Source organism: Sorex araneus, chromosome 3 (genome assembly GCF_027595985.1).
Source record: "Sorex araneus isolate mSorAra2 chromosome 3, mSorAra2.pri, whole genome shotgun sequence".
In the NCBI taxonomy this organism is placed as follows: Eukaryota; Metazoa; Chordata; class Mammalia; order Eulipotyphla; family Soricidae; genus Sorex; species Sorex araneus.
In genome coordinates this window covers 224306794-224328137 of record NC_073304.1, presented here as the reverse complement: position 1 = coordinate 224328137, position 21344 = coordinate 224306794, and the positions used below count along the sequence as shown (strand labels likewise).

Below are 21344 nucleotides of genomic sequence, written 5' to 3'. Positions count from 1 at the left end.
GGCCTGGGGAGGCCAGGGTGGTGCCCCAACATTGTCGGGAGGCGGGGTAGGCCCGAGACAGAAGGAGCAGGGTCAGTCTGCAGGGGGGAGGGGGGAGGGTCCAGCAGGAGAGGAGGGGGCAGTGCTGAAAACATGGGAGGGCTGCTGAGTTTCCTGCAAGGCCCCCAGTGCCAACCGGCCGCGGCCACCGGGACCAGGCCACAGAGTGGGGCCGGACAGTGGAGGTGCCCCTGGACACCCCTCTTGGGTGGGGATGCACGCTCTCCCCAGCTCTCCCTCAGGCCCGTCCCAAGCCCCCCTCACCCACAGGCACGCCGTCGCCACCCCCAGCCCGGGTTTGCAGCGAAGCCAGAGATCCAAGAGGCAGACAGGAAGGAGCAGGACACCCACCTCCTCGGCCCTGCTCTCAGCAAAGCCAAGGTGGCAGAGGGGACACGGAGGACTCGGCAGACACTGCGGGGGGAGCCATCGGGAGCGCCATGCAGCAGCCGCGGGCCAGCACCCCGCCCGTGAGCGGGGGTGGCGCACATTGCAAGAATAAACCCAGGCTGGCCCTTCTGGGCACCAGCAGCTCCGGCCGGCAGAGGGGCAGCCCCCAGAGCTCCGCGTCCGCAGCAAGGGACCAGCTCCGAGCTCCAGGGAGGCTGCGGGGAGCCCGCTGGGGCAGGGGCCGGGGCTGGCAGGGACACAGCCGGGTCCCCTTCAGTGCCAGGATGCGGGGCTGCCGACCTCAGTGGTTTATTCCGTGCAATGCCGGCGGGCGCAGGGGACGTGTGAAGGTACTCACACTGCCGCCTCCTGGCACGTGTTTGATATTATCCTTTGAGCCACACTTGGACTGGACGTTGCTAAGATCCAGCTTCTTATTAATTATCTGCACCTTTGATAGCCAGAAAAAAGGGTGAGTGACAGGCGCACCCCAGCCGCTCCCGCCCCCCTGCGCTGCACCTGCGCTGAGGGGCCCCCCGGGGGCTGCCTGGGCGGCAACTCGGGCTCTGACCACCGCTGGTCTCTGGGACCAGGGCCGAAAAGACACTGAGGGGTGTCAGAAACGACAAATCCAGGCCCCCCCACCCTTCCACGGAGAGCTTTGTCTCATAGCAGCCAAACGGCGCCGCCCCCTGTCCCAAATCCAGGGGCCCAAGGACACAGCAAAAGAGGGGGTGTCTCATCTTCTCTCTGTTCCTCCTTGCCACCAAGACCCCAGGGGGCAGCAGTGCTGCTGCATTTCTGGAAGGTTCTTTCTCCCGCCAGCAGGGAGAAGGGTGGGGATGGGAAGTCACTGTACACAATGGATTTTACCCACTTTGCCTCGCAACTACAAAAAAATACACGGCCCAGGGGCTGGAGCGATAGCACAGCGGGTAGGGTGTTTGCCTTGCATGCAGCCGACCTGGGTTCGAATTCCAGCATCCCATATGGTCCCCTGAGCACCTCCAGGGGGTAATTCCTGAGTAAAGAGCCAGGAGTAACCCCTGTGCATCGCCAGGTGTGACCCAAAAAAAAAAAAAAAACACGGCCCAGCAGGATGCAGAGGAAACGGGATGCTTTGGCTTCTAGCACAGTAATGACATCATCTCGGGACAGGAAGCAAGAGATTCACTGTGCTGTATGCTACCAGGATCGGGACGTCTGAGAATAATGAACAGGATCTGCTAATACGGTAATGACAGTTTGATAAGTGATGACGCAAGCCCTCGCGGTTCTTGCACCAGCAGCTCCACTTGCAAGCAAGGAGACCGTTTCCACCGATCGCAAATACCAGTACCAGTCAGTCAGGTTTCCCCGTGCGGCTCCCGGACCGTCCTCGCCTTCCCAGGGACGAGTGGGCAGAAGCCAGGCTGCCTGGACAGCAAGCGGGGGAGCCTGCCCCGGCTCACCTAGGGATTAGGGGCCTGATCTAAGCCTCAAACTCTTGAGTCAGAGCTGACCTCAGGCGACGAGGACTTTGCACCATAGTGAGGTGTGTGTAAGTTTGATCATTTATGTCTGTTTTCTTGTTTTATTTTTTGGTGCCTATTTGAAATCTTTTTTTTTTTTTCTTCTTGGGTCACACCCAGCGATGCTCAGGGGTTACTCCTGGTTCTGCACTCAGGAATTACTCCTGACAGTGCCCAGGGGGCCATATGGGATGCTGGGAATCGAACCCGGGTCAGCCGCATGCAAGGCAAACGCCCTACCTGCTGTGCTATCGCTCCAGCCCCGCCTATTTTAAATCTCTTTTATTGAACTGTTATTAATTTACAACGATAGTAATGTTTATTGTTTTTATTTTGGGTTCTTGTTTGAGGGCCTCACTCAGCGGTGCTCAGGGCTTACTCCTCTGTGCTCAGGGATCAGTCCTGGCAGGCTCGGGGGACCATCTGGGGTGCTGGGGATTAAACCCAGGTTGGCTGTATGCAAGGCAATCGCCCTGCCTGCTGTACTACTGCTCCAGTCCCTTTTTTTTCTTTTTTCTGGCTTCTTGGGTCACACCTGGCGGTGCTCAGGGGTTACTCCTGGCTCTGCACTCAGGAAATACTCATGGTGGTGCTCGGGGGACCATATGGGATGCCGGAGATTGAACCCAGATGGGCTGTGTACAAGGCAAATACCCTGCCCGCTAAACTATCACTCTGCCTCCTTCAGCTTGATTTCATATTCATCTTTAATCCAGTGACATTTCCTAAGCACTGACCACGCTCTGCCGTCAGCAGAAACATTCTGTTTAATAATGTCACCGGGTGGGGAGACAGCTCCAGGCTTCCGAGAAGACCACGAGTTTGATCCCCTCCTTTTGTGGTGCCTCAAGCACTGTGTGATCTAAAAACCAATAATCTGTCATATTTCATTTGGTGGTATTTGTGCTATCAAGTATTTACATTGACTATATTTTATTAATTTTTTTTTGTTTGGCTTGGGGGACATACTGGGGTGCTCCAGAGCTACTCCAATCTCAGTGCTCAGAGGACCAAGTCTGATGCTGGGGACCAAACCCAGGTCTCCCACATGCAAAGCATGTGCTCTTACCCTTTGAACTCTCTACCTGGCCCCACATTGTTTCCATCCAAAAAATTGTTATTGGGGACTGGCGCTATAGTGCAGCGGGTAGGGCATCTTCCTTGCATGTGGCCGACCCGGGTTCGATCCCCAGCATCCCATATGGTCCCCTGAGCACCGCCAGGAGTAATTCCTGAGTGCAGAGCCAGGAGTAACCCCTGAGCACCGCCAGGTGTGACCCAAAAAGCAAAATAATAATAATAATAGTAACAAATATAAAAATTATTATTTGGGGGCCACACCCAGTGGCACTCAGGGCTTCCTCCTGGCTCTGTGCTCAGGGATCATTCACTCCTGGAATAGCTCAGGGACCATAAGGGATTCCGGGGGTTGAACCCAGGTCAGCCGTGTGCAAGGCAAGTGTCCTCCCCTCTGTGCTATCGCTCTAGCCCCTCTAATTTCATTTTTAATAAACAATTTCACTGACGGCATGGAGTTCTCCCTGTTGTGGATTACGTACGTCCCCAGCCTAGGGAACAAGAGTTCCAGAAGCAGAAATTCTGGATGAAGGTGTCCAAACACCCTCGCCACTCTCCTCCGGCGGGCCAGTGGCTTCTGTTGCATCTACCCGTTAGCGAGGGCCAGCGTTAGCAGGGAGCGGGCGCGGCTAGGAAAGTGCTTCCACCGGCTGCTCTGTGGCAGGGCAAGGCTGAGGCCAGGCTGCTCTGTGACTGTACAGTGCTCTCCTCTGCCCCCTGCAGGCAGCCGGGTGTATTAGTGGGGAAATAAAACAAAACATCTCCTATATAGATGCTCAAATTCTTTGCAATTTCTTCTCTGATTTTTGTTTTATTTATTTTTTTTTTTTGAAGGGGGAAAATCCAGGGCTTCCTCCTAATTACTCAGGGATCACTCCTGGCAGTGCTTGGGAGACCCTGTATGGTCTTAGGAATCAAACTTGGGCCAGCCATGTGCAAGGCTTCCCCCCTCTGTACCTGGGCCCTCTTCTCTGATGTTCAAAATTAAGACCATCCTTCCTGAGAGGCCAGGTGAGTTACAGATTCCACACTGGTGCCATCCCCTGGTTTCCCCTCAGAAGCCCGGAGACTCATCCCCTCTCAGCCAATGGTGACACCTGGCCGGAGCCAAGCCCGGCTGAGCTCAGAGAGAGCGTGCGGCAGGTAGGGCGCTGGCCTTACAAACAGCTGACCCAGGCTCGGACCCTGGCACTCCACATGGTCGCCTGATCTGAATGCAGAGTCAGGGGTAAACTAGCTGAAATGAGCTGGGCACGGCCCCCTGTCCAAAAAAAAAAAAAAAGAACCAAGAATGGTCTTTCACCAGTTTCCACCGACCAGTTTCCCCACCGTCACGGGGATGGTTGCCCCCTAAGCCAATGGGAACAACGGTTTCTCCAGCCTGCCTGGAGACCCCCTTCCCCACCCAGCCAGCGCCCGCTGCACTCCTCTGAGCCAGCACCCCCACCCTTCAACCCCGCCTCCGCGCACATATTTGGGAATCCCACATGAACTCCTTTGGGGATCATATTTTATTTGAAACTTTCCACTGGAAGAAGTCCTGGGAGCAGAACTGCTAGCCACAGCGGGGCCTGAGCAGCGCCCCCACATGCACACGCACTCAGGACGGTGAAGGAAGGCCAGGCCAAGGGGAGTGGGCTCAACAATGGATCGGGACCCTGTTCCATGCCTCCTGGAAGCACTCAGTGCTCACAGCCGCGCCCCTCTGAGCAAGGAAGCTCACCAGCTTTCCCAGGAAGACAGTCTGTTTTCTGTACCCAACGCCCCAGAAATCCATCGAATTAAGAGCCACTCGTTAAACAATAATGAGGTTTGCAATAGACGAGGAATGCTTTTTTCCATGTGCTTTCCTGCTCCCATCCCACATGAAAGGAACGGCATGAGCTCTGTGGGGCGGAGAGCGGGGCCCCCCACTCTCGCACTTCCAAAGCAGAGCGCATTAACGCCGGCCAGATCAAGTCAACCCCCCGAGGGAACGCCAGATTCGCAGAAAAGAGAAGAAACGGCCATGGCTGCAATTGTGAAACTGAGTCCTAGAACGACCTTGCAGGCAGAGGGAAGGGGGTGGACGGCAGCGAGAGACATCCTGGAAAAGACATTGGAAACTCCCGTCCAAGGGCAGTTCTGGTGGCTCCAAGCGGGAGAAAGCCCCGAGGCGGCCCCTGGAGCGCAGCAGTGGGGCCCACCGGACCCATCCCTCTGGGGGGTCCAGAGCTGAGCCGGGGGCTTGGGTGCTCCTGGGTGGGCTCTGAACGCCCACAGCAAGCTCTCATCAGGCCAAGGGACGGGCACCTCCTCCAGGGACCGCCACCCTGGATCTAAATCGTGACCCTTCCAAATTCTTCCTGTTGACACCAAGCCTTTCAGAAACACACACACTGTGCCTAGGGAGAGGGGCCCAGAAGGTCTCAGTGACAAGACTGCCCCTGGGAAAGGTGACACCTTCCACGCACTGTGGGCCCAGGGCCCCGAGTCCCTGCTCTGACCTGGGAGAAGCCAACGACCCGAGGGACAAGTCCACTTAATTTGCATTGCGTAAGTGATCTACACTTGTGGTATTGTTTTGTGGGTTTTTTTTTTTCTTTTTTTGGGTCACCCCAGGGAGAGCTTATTAATTACGCCCAGCTCTGTGTTCAGAAGGGATTCTGGCGGTGCTCAGGGAGCCGTGTAGGGTGCCCGATAGTGAACTAGGATCAGTCGCATGTGAGACAAGCGCTTTAACCCCTGTGCTGTCTCTCTGGGACCAGAGGATTTTTTTTTTTCTTTTTGGGTCACACCTGGGTGTGTGAGCCAGGGGTTACTCCTGGCTCATACACCCAGGAATTCCTCCTGGAGGTGCTGGGGTTAACATATGGGATGCTGGGAATCGAACCCCGGTCGGCCTCGTGCAAGGCAAATGCCCCCCCCACACACCCGCTGATCTATCACTCCGTCCACAACACAGAGGGTTTTTAAAGTGACATCTGGGCCTTTGCTAAGGCAGCAATAGTTCATTCAAGCACTTCTTTCCACTCAGTGGAGATAGACATTCACAGCGTTCCTTCGCCATCTGCTGGCCACTCATTTCACTGCAGCTCAAAGTGTTCAAAGGAACGCGGGTGGGGGGGCAATCTTGAAGGTGGAGCCCCCAATACAGCTGGAGGCACTCAGCACAAGAACTGTTTTACTTTGGGGCCCCACCTCATGGTAAGGGGGCTGGGGATGCTCCCAGTTCAATGCTTGGGGCCCGAGGATGGGTCTGTGGCCTCCTGTAAGCAAAGCACTCAGGGCCTTATGCAAACCCGCTCTGAGGGCTCAGCCTCCTCTTCCAGATGCAGTGACCCCAACAGATGGATAGCATCGCCAAGGGACTGTCAGGGTCTCCTTGGGGCTGAGTGACAGGACAGCGGAGAAGGTGCTGCCTTGCACGGGTTGGATCCCCGGCATCTCTGTGGTCCCCCAAGCACTGCCGGGAGTGACTGCACAAAAAGACCTAAGCACACCTGAGTGCGGCCACCCCTCACCCCAAATATATAAAAACATGATAACGTTTCCTTCTGACTCCTGGAGCAAGAGGGGCTCACGGCAGAAGTCAGGCCACTGGGCCACACTCTGCTCCGCCTGTGGTTTGTGTCCTGAGGGTGCAGGCATTGATTTAATCCCAAGAACCAGGGTTGGATTCTGGGAGCAGCTGAATAAACACACACACAGCCTCTCCTCTCCCCAACACACACACGCACACCAGGCCCTGCAAAGCCCTACCTTCGCGGGGACAGGTAGGCACACCGGCTCAGACGCAGAGAGTACTGCCAGTGCGGAGATGGGGCCCGGGGCCCGGGTCCCAGCGCACCGAGGGGTCAGCCCACACAGCAGCCAGAGGCCCCGGTAAAGAAACAGGGCAGAAGAGAAGGCAAAGATGGAAAGTACGACCCTCGCTCCCACACTCCCAACACACACACCCCCGCCTGGCCTTGCGGGGCACTCAGGAAGGACCCGAGTCAGGGACGGCAGGACCCCGGCCTGGAGAACCAATAGCGAGAGTAGCGCTGGGTGGGCGCAGGGCCCGGGAGACCCAGGCTCCGGGAAGATCCATCCCAGGGGCGGCATCCATACGGCCGTGCCCCTAGTACGGATCGCTGAGTCCAGCCCAGCACCCCGGAGCAGGGCTGGGTGCGCCCCAAATGGTCCTTGAGATGCTGAGTAGGGGGCTGGGGTCCCCCCTGGGATCCTAGCCGTGCGCCCCCATTGCCACGCTAGAAACGAGCACTGGGGGGCCCGTGCAGGAAGGAGCCGCCCAGACCGGCCCGTCGCTCAGCAACTCCGCCCCGGGACGCTGCTGGTTGCTCCCGAGATCTCAGCAGCAGGACCCAGAGCCCGAAAGCAGCCGCTGCTCTGCGCGGGGTCCCGGGTTTCCCCAAGACGGAGGCCCGGCCAGCAGCCCGCCTCACTCTCTCCGATCCTGTCCCACCAGCGGGGGAAAGGGGCTACTCCACACGCAGCGGGGCGGGGACCCCAGTAAAGCGCCAAGGTGCTGCCTCTGCCCCGGCGGCGGCAGCGGAGTTCCCCCAGCTCTGCCCCGCGGCCGAGAAAAACCGGCCCCAGGGCGCAAGCGCGGCCCCGCCCCGCCCGCTCCGCGCACGCGTACACTCGACCTTCTCTCCCCCTCCAATCCCCCGCGGTTGCGCACGCGCACACCCGCCCTGCGCATACCTTGCCGCCTCCCGGCTGGTGCTTCAGGTTCTCGGTGGAGCCAATCTTGGACCGAACGTTCTTCAGGTCTGGCATGGGCACCGGGGCGGTCTGCAGGCGGCTCTTGGCTGAGGACGGCGACTTGGGCGGGGTGCGGACCACCGCCACCTTCTTGGGCTCCCGGGTGGGCGGCGTGGGCAGCGACGGGGTGCGGGAGCGGCTGCCGGGGGTGCCGGGGGAGCCCGGGCTGCTGTAGCCACTGCGGTCCCCGGATTTCCCGGATTCACCTGGAGACGACGACAGGAGGCCGTGAGGCTGGGGAAGGCCCAGGACGCTCGAGTTCACTCCCGGACCCCCCAGCCCCACGCTCCCTCCCACCCCCACCGCACACACGGGTTCCCCTCCCGGCCTCGTTCCAGGGGTCCTCACCCCCTTCCTGCACCCCTTCCCAGCAGACCCAACTCTGTGCATGGCCCTGAGCTCAGGTTGCGGGGCTCCACCTTCCCCCTCATCCCGGAGGAAACCGTAGTAGGTTGGCAGAGACCCCCCGGAATCAGCCCGCAGCTGCTCCCACCATCCTCCTCTTGGCCTCCGGGGGTACCTGGGCTCAGCACAGGGTCAACTTCGTGTCCACCAGCCCCTCGCCATCCAAGCAGATCCTCTGAGTCTCCCCGAGAAAGCCCTTTGTCCCACAAATGCCAGTTTGCATTCCCAGGCATCGGAGGAGGCCAGCAGGGTCCTCCTGCGCGCCCCGCCCCCGTAGACCCAGACCATCTCTGGGGGCACCCCTCCTACTACCCTGGGCTCCCCACAGGCCCAGCCCTTCTCACTCCGCCATCACAGCAGTTTACTCCCTGATCTGCCTGGAGGATCAGGGCTCCGGAGAAGGCGGGACCCCAGCTCCAGAGCCCCTGGGAGGTGGGAAGCCCAGATTCCCAGGCCTCAGATGGACCCGAGGCTGCAGCAGGAAACGGATCCTCCCAGCCCGAGTCTCTGGTTTGTTTTGGGGCAAAACCTCAGGGTATTCGTGGCTTACTCCTTCCTCTGCCCAGGGGTCACTTCTGGCACATCAGGGGTACCATACGTGGTGCCAGGGATCACTGTCACCTGTGTGCAACACAACTGCCTTGCCCCTGTACTGTCTCTCTGGCCCCAAAGTCCTGGATCCTTGAGCAGACAGAGCTGGGACCTGGATGCATCAGGCGGCCTAGCTCCCCCTGCAGGGCCCCCCACCCTAGGAGCCATCTGTAACACAGGCCCCGCAGTTCCCAGCTGAGAGAAGGAAGCTTGCTCCAGGCAGCCTCCCGCCCCGTTCCCGGGAACCCCACATCAGTTCCCAGGGTTAGAGCTTGAGTGGCTCTCAGCTGCCCACCCCCTAAGACTGCCACCATCCACCAGCGCAGCACAAATGGGGCACATCTTCGTCGTCTTCTCTCACTCACCGCCTACGGAAACTCCACCGAGCCTCCTCTGGCCCCACCCGTTGCCAGGCACGTATCAGACCAGGGCTCAGTGGCAGCGGCTTTAAGTCCTTTCTGTGCCGCTTAACTGCAGAGCTGCCTGAAGCTGCCCCTTGCCCTCCCTGACCTTGTGCCCTCCTTGGGAGCGGAAGGACAGCAGGCCCAGCCCGAGGGTCTGTTAGGAAGCTCCGGGAGCCCCACTGGCGGCCCAGCACAGCCGCAGGCACTCGTGATGCCCTGTAATAGGTACCAGCGGGAATTCCACACCAACGCTCCACAAGGGATGTGCCAAACCTCCGGCACCCGCAGAAAGCTCGAGGCACACGTTCCCCGTGCCTGCTGCCCTCCACGTTGCTAGGAGGGACCAGGAGGCACCAACCAACACCCCGGGGCAGCACCGGAGCCCGATCCAACAGCAGGCGCTGGAAGCACAACTGCATGCAGGCAAGCCACGCAGGCTCGGAATTACCTCTCTCGGCTCTCGCCCCTGCAGGGGGCGGCTTTCTCTGCACTTGCTTGACAGCTTAAAAAGAAAAAGCCACAGAAAGCCTCGTTATACCGGAGCTTCCTCAGGCACTCAGGAGTTCTGCATGCCACCATGCTCGGCCACGCCCAGCTGGGCCAGACAGAGGGGCTCAGGGGGCTTGCCTGGCAGGAATTAAGGAAATGCGGTGGGTGGGAGGGGGGCACAGAATTGGGGATCTGTCCACCTGTAAGCTGCCACTCCGGGTATACCCAGGGCCCGGGATGTGGCTCAGTGACAAAGTCATGTTGTGTGAGCATGAGACCTGGGTTCATCCCCCCGGCACTGAGAAACAAAACAAGCTGGCAGAACCTGCCCAGTCCGGGCACGGTCAGGGCCCAGCTGTAGGTGCGTGGGAGTCATGGGAGCATGATGGAATCCCACGGGCCTCAGCAGGGCGCCGTGGGCTGCGTGCGTGTCTTGCACGTGGAGGGTAGCAGGTTCCATCCGGCAGCACGAGGTCCCCCGAGCATGGCGGGGCTGTGGCCCAACGCCTCCCCCCAGAAGGAATCCTCTAACGCCCAGTCGCAGATCAGCAACTGCTATCTCACACACGACCATGCACAAGACGCGGGATGTGAGAAAACAAGGCAGGTTTCAGAGCTGTGCCAACCCCCCCAATACCAGCAGCCCCGGCCCTCAGACAGAAGGCCCAGCAGCAGCACATGCGCAAAACCGAGGGCCCACAGCAGCCCACGCCTGGGCAAAAGCCACACACCCATGACACCACCCGGAAGCCAGCCCTGGCCAGGCAGAAGAAAGCCAGGAGTCAGTGACAGGCTGAGGGGCATTGGGTTGCGGGGGGGGGCTACTCTACACCCCCTGACCCCCATCCCAGAGAGTGGCCATCCTTCGTTAGCTCTGTGGGAGGGGAAGTCAGCTGACCAAGGCCCCGCTCCGCACTCTACACGCAGTAGGTTTTACTCGCCAAAGCCTCCAGAACAGGCACAGCTAAGATCTTTGGATTCTGTCACAAAGAGGTGGCCAGCCCCTGTGTGAGGTCACCCAAAGTATTATTCAGGCTGCTGTGTCTCCAGAGAGAGACCCCACACATCTTATTTGGGAAGGAGCGACTCCCAAGGGTGTGGACCGGAGGGTGGGAGAAATTGCTGGAAGCCCTTTTCCAGCCATTGGTGAAACACGTGGTCCCGTTTTCTCACACTTGGAATGAGCCAGTGAGATCGTGAACTCGGCGCCTTGGTTCTGCCCCTCAGACTTGTCAATAGGAGGAGAAAGGAAGGGAACCTTCTGGGGCTTGGGGGCCCTGGCAGCCGCGCGTGGCCGTGTTCTTACTCGTACCTGGTGGGGTCTTCGGACTGGGTGTGGTTTTGGCCGGGATCCTCGTGGTGTTGCCCGCTGGGCCCTTCTGGCCTGGAGGGGCCCCTCCTCGGGGTGTGGCGATCTTGGTTCCAGCTTTATTATCCTGAAAACGAAACAGGGGAGAGCGGAGGGTGGGCTTCCTGCCTCTGCCCCCCCACCCCATCCGCTGCCTTGACTCAGAACAAGGCTCAGATTGGGGCGACTCTTGCACAGTCACAGGGTCTGCTGGCACTCGAGCCTGCCGGCCCTCCAGATACCAGGTGGCCTGACTGCCCTGTCCACCGAGACGCCCTACTCAGGTGCTTCTGGCAGGAATGGGATCCAGGGTTGGGGCCATTCCCGCCCGTCTGCACCACAGGCCAGCCCCGAGCAGATGGCCCGTGCAGACACCCTGTCCAGCTGTTCCGCTGGAGGCCCTGGGAGCCACTATCTGCTGAGCCTGTCTGGGTACTGGAGCTGGGTTCTTCCCCTGCCCAGCCGGCGCTCGGGGTCCAGTCACCTGTGACACGCCTGCCAAAGGCAGAAAGCATAGTGGCCAGTCCCTGTCAATGACCTTGACACATAAAGCAAAGGCAAAACAAGAAACTGACTCATGACTCGTGAGCATTGCAATACCTACCTGCCCAAATCAAGGCCTCTAGAAGGGTTTCCTGTCCCCCCTGCAAATAGGGCAAGGGAGGAGCCCGGGGAGAGCAGTGGTTTTTCCAACCAGCGCTCCCTGGAGGCCTGCGGTGTGTGGGGTAGAGAAAACAGCGGCCACTTCCCCTGGGCCTGTTTCAGCCGGGATTCGAACTCCTTCCCAGCACTGGTGGCTAACAGCTTATATGAAGCAGAGGCCTTGGAGGCGCAGAAACGCCCTAAGAGGGCGGCCCGTGAGAGCAGCCTGGTCTTTGGCAGAAGCGCTTTCCTTACCTTGAGTTTCATCAGCTTTGCTCCAACACTGCAAGTTCGGGGTGTGATAGAAGAGACGTGTTTAGGAGAGGATGGCGGCTCTGGGCGCGCGGCAGGGCTGGAGGGTTTGATCAAAGGGTCTGAGCTACCAGGAGTGGGTGGGGTGTGGGGGGCTAAGGCGGGGCCTAGCGCTCAGGGTCTTAGCAGAGGGGAAGGTGTGGGTGTCTTCAACAACAAACAGACGACATGGAAAGTCAGCACACAGGGAGCAGAACAGGACGGAGACACAGTAAAGGCAGTGCCGGCCCAGAGCACGGGCCCCGCCTGTCTTCCGACCCGTCCACCTTGCAGGGACAGAGTTAGACACTGAAACTTGGCCAGTTCACCACCGATGCCACCACACCAGCCCATGGTGCACGTCACAACACTTACATATGACAGAATTGGAAAAAGAGAAGATGGAAAATGGAGAGAAGTTCCAGGAGGTTCTCTGTCCAGTTCATCTTCTGGTGCCTTTCAAGCCCTGGCCCCAGCCACCCCACCCCAAGCTTCAAAGGCCCGACTATCAGTGAAGACCACTGGGATACTTGCGGATAGGGCCCGAGCACCCCCCTGGCTCCTCGGTTCCACAGGTCTCCTAGCCCTGGGCCCTCTTCCACGTCGGTGGGTTCGGGCAGACTGAAGCCATAGTCACACCCGACACCCCAAAATCACAAGTGCGTGCTCTTGCGGACCCAAGATACAAATAAAAGTGATCGTCACTGCCTTGGGAATCCTGGTCTGGACAAACCCTCCTGTGGAGGCAGCAGCCTGTGGGGCCGGGGCAGTGGGGCAGAGGACAGGTGTCCGCAGCGGCTGACCTCACAGAGGGGCTGGCCGCAGGGGGCAGCTATAGGGACTGGGTGGTTCAGTATGTATTTGGGGGTCCTCTCGAGCAGTGCTGGGGGACCTCAGAGTCATTCCCAGCAGTACTAGGGCCTGGCCATGCTTGGGGCCAGTCCTAGGGGCCACCCAGGCCACACCTGCTGGGACCGTATGGGGCAAGGGACCGAACCCGCGGCCCCAGCATGCAGGACACATTCTCTGGCTCCTGGAAGTCATAGTCCGGCCCCTTAGGGGTGAGGTGGAGTCTGACGGGGAAGCGGAGGCCCCAGCAGAGAAGCTCCTCCAGGTGTCAAACCAGGGGGCCCTGGAGTCCCTGCAGCAATGGCTCAGGCCGCCGCAGCCGGCAGGAGGGAAGCCCAAGGGCTGGACACAGGCCAAGGACTGTGAGGGAAGACAGCTGGGGGTGGACACGGCAGCTCCCCTTCTCGCGGGCAGGGTTTGTATAGGATTGTTCTGACACCCAGAGAAACACCTTCATCGAGGTCCTCAGGGGGGTTTCCCTGGAGGGCACAAGGGCTTCTGGAAGCACTGCCCACTGAAGAGCTCGGCAGGGGCCCCCACAGACGCCTAGCCCAGTGCCACATTCAGAGGCCGCACAGGCTGAGACCACCCCTGTTGGCATAGTGAGCTGTGCCCAGGCGAGGTGCCACCGCGTCCCTCATTCTCCTCAGCTCCTTGAACTGGTCTGGGCACCTTCACCTCACAAATTTGACCCAGTAAGATACCCGGAGCACTCTGCAAGATCACCATCCCTTGCCTCTGCCACCAGATGCCAAGGGCTGGCCCAGCCATTCCCAGCCCTGGATAAGCTCCAACTATCTTATGTGCATTTTAGTATTTCTGCATGGTTGGCTGAGAACACTTTATTTTATTATTATTTTTTTTTCTTTTTGGGTGACACCTGGTGATGCACAGGGGTTACTCCTGGCTTGCACTCAGGAACCACCCCTGGCGATGCTCAGGGGGACCATATGGGATGCTGGGAATCGAACCCGGGTCGGCCGCGTGTAAGGCAAACGCCCTACCTGCTGTGCTATTGCTTCAGCCCCTGAGAACACTTTATAATCCACTCAGATCCCTTTATACATCTCTTCTCCATGTGACTGGTTCAGAACATTTTATTTTATTTTATTTGCTTTTTGGGTCATACCTGGTGATGCACAGGGGTTACTCCTGGCTCTGCACTCAGGAATCACCCCTAGCGGTGCTCAGGGGACCATATGGGATGCTGGGAATCGAACCCGGGTTGGCCGCATGCAAGGCAAACGCCCTATCTGCTGTTCTATTGCTCCAGCCCCCAGGACATTTTAAAAAAAAATTTAATTATTATTATTATTTTGCGTTTTGGGTCACACCTGGCAATGCACAGGTGTCACTCCTAGCTCTGCACTCAGGAATTACCTCTGGCAGTGCTCGGGGGACCATATAGGATGCTGGGAATCAAACCCGGGTTGGCCGCGTGCAAGGCAAATGCCCTACCCACTGTGCTATCGCTCCAGCCCCTGGTTCAGAACATTTTTATACCTCACTTCCTCCTCAGAATTGATTCCGTGCCTTTGCTCATCCCGCCCAGGGCTAACGAAGCTCTTGAACAGCAGAAACTCCCCACTTGGTCACCCCAGAAACAAAGTCTTCCCCAGGAGGCTGGGCAGGCCTCCACCGCGCCCGAGCGGCGCTGTGTCTTGTTAATAAACTTGCTCTGCTCTTGGCTGCGTGTCTTGCTCTCGGGAAATTCCTTCACTTCCCACAGCGCAGATGCAGCAGGGCCTGAGCCGGTGCAGTCCCTGACCCACCAGCCAGGGCATGGCCTCCGCACGCCCCTTTCCATCTCCCAAACTCAGCCACAGGTGCCTGTCGGGGGGGGGTCAGTGCACGGCTCAGGGCTCCAGACCGTGTACATTGGGCCATGCCCACTCTACTTTTGGTGTGTGGTTTTGGGTGCCACACTCGGTGGTGCTCAGGGCTGACTCCTGGCTCTGTGCTCAGGGATCACTCCTGGTGGGGCTCAGAGGACATTCGGGATACCGGGGATTGAACTTGGATCAGCAGTATGCAAGGCAGGCGCTCTACCCGCTGCACTATCCCCATGGCCTCTTGTCCGCTTTCAGGGTGCACATCAGGTCACCTCCCAACTACCTGCCCACTTCACTGCCTGGGGGTCCCCACAGAGCCAAGCCCAACTGCTCAGGTGCTCAGTCCACTTCCGCCTCCCCGAGCTGTCCCCACTGCAGGAAACACGGTTCCCGTCCCTCCTCCCCGAGCCTCCTGCATTCCCTTCACGGCAGCCTCTAGCTCCCTCCTCTTGGACAATTCCAGAACCCCCCCCCTTAGACTGAGGAGCACAGTCTGAGTGTCCCCTGCGTGCAGCGCTCCCTGTCCCTCACAGGGGTGTCACGGGCAGAGCCGAGACCTGGAGTGGGGCGCGCGATCATGGAGGAAACCAGCTGGTTCTGCCGCTAAACACACGCGATGCCGTCCTGACTGTGGTGTTGCGAACAGGTGAGGAAAGGGCGACGCGGGAGCGCTCGTCCCACCCCCCGAGGCCCCCATTGCCTCCTGGACCTCTTTTGCAGAGGAGAGCAAAGACGTGAGGCCTCCTGAGCGAATGACAGCGGCACTCCTGAGACAGACGTGCCCCCTGACGCGAGAGCGACCCTCGGGGCAGAATGCAGTTCCCCGCGGCACACTCTCCCCAACTTACCTTGTTCTTCTTGTCGTCGTTTCCGGTCCCGTCTTTGCTTTTGCTGACCATGCGAGCTGAAAAAAGCGACAAAGGGGACGTCAGTCACACCCATGCCCCCCGGCCGGCAGCGGGCACCCCGGGGAGGCCCGCTCGCTCCCCTCCTCGGGGCTTGCCCGCCGCAGGGTCAGCCGGGCTGCAGGACACCAGGCGGTTCTGCCCCTGGAATGTTAGTGTCGGCCTGTTAGTCCCCACACAGCACACTGGGTCACTGCGGCAAGCGCCCTGGCAAGAGGGGACGGCGGGCCAGCCGGGAAGGGTGGCGGCATGCGAGGGACGCAGGGAAACTGGGGGGCACTTGTGGACACAGGGGCCTCGAGGAGGAGGGTAGTGCCACCCCCAGGTTCTGCCAGCTGAGACCAAGCCCTTGGCAAGGAGGCATTTGGGAGCCCTGGTAGGGGCAGATCAGGACCCCCTGAGCCGGAGAAGCGGGCAGCTGTGCCCCGGGTCTTATCAGCAGGAAGACTCACCCTTGCCATCCCCCCACGTTAGCGCCAGTCTAGTTACTGCCAATCATTCGAGCGCTAAGACCTGGACTTGCCGAGGGGTGAATTGCCCAAAGAGCTGAGCACTGTCTCTGTTGCCCGCTGCTGGGTGGACAAGCCACTGCGCTTCACTGCCCTCACCCCTGCCCCGATGACTGTGACAGGGCCAGGAGCTGGGGCTTCTAGGGGACCACCGCTGACGGTGGGAGCTGCTCACACAGGTCCCTGAGACCAGGGGGCAACCTCACAGCCCTTTGGTCAGTTGCAGGGGCCACAGCTGTGGGTGTGCGGGGCCCCCAGGGTTATGGCAGTGATGCTGGCGGGGTGTGTTGTGTCCGGCCAGAACTCGGGGACTCTCGAGCTGGCCACACTTAGGGGGTACTTGAGGCACCTCCCCAGCCGCCACCACGCACATTCTCCGCCCAAACCAACAGCATCCCCCGGTGACTAGGGAAGCCCCGGCCAGCACAGCAGGGACCGGGCTTGGGCGGGGCTGGGAAATGTCAGGAGTGGGCTTGGAGAGATTGGGGCGCTCGCTCCCCACCCCCAGGCCGGTGTGGGGTCACACAGGCGCAGCCCTGCTGCAGCAAACCCTGCTGAAGCTGGCCCAGTGTGGAACTCTGCCTGCGCTACCTCTGATGACGCCCAGCGTGCAGCCAGGCCCGTGTCAGGGAGAAGCACGAACCTGCCAAGTGCAGCTCTCGGTCCCCTCATACTTCAGAGTTCAGGGTCTTTAGGAATAGGACAAGCGCCCCCCCCACCCCCCACGCACCCCTGATCTAAATTTATTTGGGGGCCACACCAGGTGGTCAGTGGTGCTCAGGGCTTACTCCTGGCTCTGCGCACAGGGATCACTCCTGGTGGGACTCGGGACCCATATGGGATGTCGGGGACTGAACCGGAGTCGGCCACGTACAAGACAAATGCCCTCCCTGCTGGGCTATCGCTGTTCCCCCAAGCCGCATCTAAAATCTTAAACAGGTTCATTTCTATGTAACTGCTCAGTTTTCTTGACAGGCAGCCCTGGATCCAGATGCAGCAGATGTTAACGGACAGTTTCAGTCACTGCAATTTCTGGCCCTGAAGACGGTGTGAGAATATGGAGAAATGTCAGAATGTGCCAGCGCGTGTCCCTGGGGACTTCCTCCGGGGCAGCCGCTGTCTGCCTCCTGCTGGACAGCGGCCCCACCACGTGGGGATGTCCCTGGATGTCCCTTCTCCTCGCCAGCCCGAAGTGCTTCCCCCAAGCTCTGCTGACGATGGTGCTGGAGGCGGACAGGACTCTGTCCCTCTGCTCTGTCTGTCCTGCCACCAGGCACATGGGATAGGAGGGAGCACGGGGCCCCGTGGCTGTCGCCGGCTGCACGGGAAGGGGTGTCTACTGCCATGAGCACAGAAGACAGGCGTGTGCACTCTGCATCGCTGGGTTAGAAAACTCCAGAGTTTTCTGGAAGGTTCCGTGGTGTCCAGGCAAGAGCGTGCCTCTCAGAGCAGGCCTTTCTGGACTTCAGCCTGCTTTGGTCATGGTCACTGGGTGACTTTGTTTTTTTTTTTTTTTTTTGGGGGGGGACACACCCAGTAGTGCTCGGGGGTATTTTCTGGCGGGGGTCGGGGGATCATACATGGTGCCAGGGATCTAACCCGGGTTGGCCTCATGCAAGGCAAGTGCCTCAACCCCAGTACTATCCTGACCTGGGCGACTTTTTCACTTTTTCTTTTCTTCTACCTTTTTTTTTTTATTGTTGTTTCTTTTTGGGTCACACCCAGCGGTGCTCAGGACTTCCTCCTGGCTCTGCACTCAGGGATCACTCCTAGCGGGGCTTGGGGGACTATATGTTGGATGCTGAGGATCGAACCCGCGTCGACCACACGCAAGGAAAGTGCCCTCCCTGCAGTCCTGTCACTCCGGCCCCTCACTTTTCCCTTTAGACCAGTCTCGGTTTCCGCCTCTGCAAGGGGTGGGGGGCAGCTGTGCCCTGTGGCGGGCTCCAGGCAGTCTCGGAAGGGCCCCGAGAGGCCCCTGAGCAGGGAGCAGCCACTGGCCTTGGTGCCCGGCGGCCACAGGGGAAGCCGGTGGCAGATAAGAGGGCGGAAAGCGCCGTGGGGGGTGCTGGCATCATGCAGAAGCGCGAGAGGAGGTGCTGGTGGTACAGAGCCGGTGGGGGCCGAGGAGGGGCAGTGCAGTCGGGGGTCTCCGCTGCCTCCTGGTGCGGCAGGAGCCAAGGGAGGGCTGGAAGCTCAGACACAGCACCGCAGCCTGGGGGGCCCTGCGGGGGTCACACACCTTTGAGCTGAGGGACCCGGCTGGGCGGCTGCCTTCCCGGCTGTGGAGGTGCGGTCTGCTGTGTGTCCTCGTCCACGGCGTGGCCCTGGGGCTCCTGTCCATCTCCGGGATGCCCCCCAGAAAGTGCCTCCCCTTCCGAATCCACCTCGGGACACCCCGGCTCCTGCCCGCTAACTTCGAGGCCCATTTCGGCTGTCAATTGGCGGGGGGTGTCCTGTCCCCCCGGGCTGGGTTCTTGGGGTCCCGGGCCCTGGGTCTCGGCAGGAACAAGGGTGGGGGAGATGTCCCCCTCGGCAGGGCTGCCGGGGCTGCCGGGGTCCACTCTGAGAACCGTCTCCGGGGGCGGGGAGCCCTGGGAGGGCGGGGAGCCCTGGGAGGGCGGGGAGCCCTGGGTGGGCGGGGAGTCCGGGGGGGACGACTCGTCGATGTCCCGGTCTCTGTCACCTTCCTCGCCTGCCAGCCTCTCTTTGTCCTGGTCCCCCAGCAGAGGTGGCGCCCCCCGGGGCGGGTCTCCCCAGAACTGATGCTCCAGCAGCTGGGGGTGGTCCGGCTCGGTGCCCACGGGTGAGGGCACGGCCTCTCCGGCGCCTTCAGGCAGGATGAACAGAGGGCGGGGTCACCCCTGGGGTCTCCAGACCCGTGGCCTCACCTCCATGCTAGGATGCTGGACATCCCTAGGCCAGACCCACGCGGGCACGACCACCCCCTCAGCGTGGGGCCCGTGCCTGACGGGGCTCCTGAGGGTCTCTGAGAGAGGCGAGAGGTCACTAGGTCAGAAGCTCCCAGCTCTTCCTCCTGCCCTGGCAGCACGGACCCCCCAAAGCTCCTCCATGTTCGCTGGACCTGAGAATGGGGGTCCTCAGCCGGGGCCCCGCCGCCGCCTGCCTCTGGGGCCTGAGTCTCCCCAGGCTGGGGGAGGGTGAGCGAGGACACAATGACTCTGCGAGGAGACACTCTTGGCCTCTCCGGGCGAGAAAGGGGCGCCCCAGCTCACCCCCAGAGCCTGGTCCACCAGGGGAGAAGCAGCGTGACCCACCAGCCCCAGGAGTCTCCCTGCTGCTCCTGGTTTAAAATGATTTTATCAGGGCCACCAGGGCCACCCCAAGCTGTGTGCATGTGTGGGTCCCACTCACGCGAGGCCTGTGCCCCTACCCTTTGAACTGCCCCACCCCCGGGCTCTGCCTGCGCCCCTCTGTCCAAGGTGGAAGCAGAGAGGGGCACGGAGCTGCCCTTGGGCTCCCACACTGGTGGGTGCTGGGATCCCGGCATGCAGACAGCACCTGCAGACTCCTGTGAACAGGGACCAACCTGGCATGATGCAGATGGCCCCCTAAGTGCCCAGGGATGGACGCAGATGGGGTCCCCCGAGTGCCCAGGGACAGACATGGACGGACCCCTGACTTCCCAGGGACAGATGCAAATGAACCCCCCAAGTACCCAGAGATAGACACGGACGGGGCCCCGAGTGTCCAGGGATGGACACGGATGGGGTCCCCAAGTGCCCAGGGATGGACGTGGACGGACCCCCAAGTGCCCAGGGACAGACGTGGACGGGCCCCCTGTGTGCCAGAGAGAGATGCAGATGGACCCCCCAAGTGCCCAGGAACGGACACAGACAGATCCCCCCTCAGTGCCCCACCCACAGGAACGCAGCTTCCCCTGTACCCACTGCTGGCTTGGTGCCCGGTCCCCTTAGCAACACCCTTTCTTCTTCCCAAGCCCCCCAGCCTTCATACCTAGCCCCCATGGGATGACCCACACAGCACTCCAGCAGTCCTGCAAACAAAACTTAGAAGCCCCTGGATGAGGGCCTAGGAGAGGGGGGAGCTCTGTGTCCTGACAGGCCTGGCCCCACCTACCAAGAGTCACGTGTATGGCTGCCCAGCTGGCCGTCGCCCTCCTGGCCCTCCCCCTCATTCATTCATTTCTTTTTGGGTCACACCTGGCGATGTTCAGGGGTTACTCCAGGCTCTGCACTCAGGAATCACCCCTGGCAGTGCTCGAGAGACTATATGGGATGCTGGGAATCAAACCCAGGTCGGCCGTGTGCAAGGCAAATGCTGTCGCTACAGCCCCCTTATTCACTCTTTTTTTTTTTTTTTTTGCATCACACCCAGCGATGCTCAGGGGTTACTCCTGGCTTTGCACTCAGGAATTACTCCTGGCGGTGCTTGGGGGACCATATGGGATGCCGGGGATCAAACCCAGGTCGGCTGCGTGCAAAGCAAATGCCCTACCCGCTGTGCTATCGCTCCGGCGCCCCCTTATTCACTCTTTTTTTTTTTTTTGCTTTTTGGGTCACACCCAGCGATACTCAGGGGTTACTCCTGGCTTTGAACTCAGGAATTACTCCTGACGGTACTTGGGGGACCATATGGGATGCCGAGGATCAAACCTGGGTCGGCTGCGTGCAAGGCAAATGCCCTACCCGTTATGCTATTGCTCCGGCCCCCCCTTATTCACTCTTGATGGTAGCTCAGAGCCGCTGCCCTGAGTGGCCAGGGCACAGACTCTGCTCTCCGCTGACCCAGGCAGCCCCAGACCAAGCTGCAGAGAATCGAGACAGGCGAGGGTGGGGCGAGGTCCTGGAGACGCTCTGGGCCCGGACTTCAGAGCTGACAAGCAGGGCCCGAACAGAGGGGGCTGCAGCAGCTGCTGGTCCTTCTGGCCCCTGGCAGCCCCGGGTGCCCCCCACCTTCCAGGAACCTCACTGTCCCCAGAGTGCCCTACAGATGGCGCTGGACCAGCCGGACAGGAGAGAGACCAGGGTCCTGTGCAAAGCCACTGGGGCCGAACCAGGCAGGGCAGCCCGTCCTGACTCCAACAATTCCTCTCTGGCAGCCTCGGCAGGCACTGGCCACTGGCCTCACCGGCAAGCATGACCCGGCAAGCCCTGCCCGATGACCTCCGGAGGCCACCTAGAGGGACCCACGCCCCCAGCTTGGTGGCTGCAGCACCTTTATCTAAGAGGGGCAGATGTCAGCACTACAGGCTCTCGGTTCCCCCTGCAAGGCAGGGGGGCAGGGAGAAGCCCGCCCACCTGACCCGGGTGTTTCCCTTCAAAGCAGACC

The 21344-nt window shown here is 60.4% G+C and overlaps 1 protein-coding gene across 6 annotated transcripts in view; it reads right to left on the bottom strand.

Annotated features, from left to right (window-relative positions):
* The window catches only part of MAPT (microtubule associated protein tau), an 87091-nt gene that overhangs the window by 8524 nt on the left and 57223 nt on the right, over positions 1-21344 (bottom strand). For 3 of the 6 annotated variants that reach the window (XM_055129835.1, XM_055129836.1, XM_055129838.1), the window contains 4 exons: positions 15466-15521; positions 10968-11091; positions 7707-7972; positions 788-880 (listed from right to left, as the gene is read on the bottom strand). In XM_055129835.1, coding sequence (XP_054985810.1) covers positions 788-880; positions 7707-7972; positions 10968-11091; positions 15466-15521 — 539 coding nt within the window. The remainder of the gene's footprint in view (positions 1-787; positions 881-7706; positions 7973-10967; positions 11092-15465; positions 15522-21344) is intronic. The other 3 variants (XM_055129837.1, XM_055129839.1, XM_055129840.1) reach the window with 1 other exon arrangement.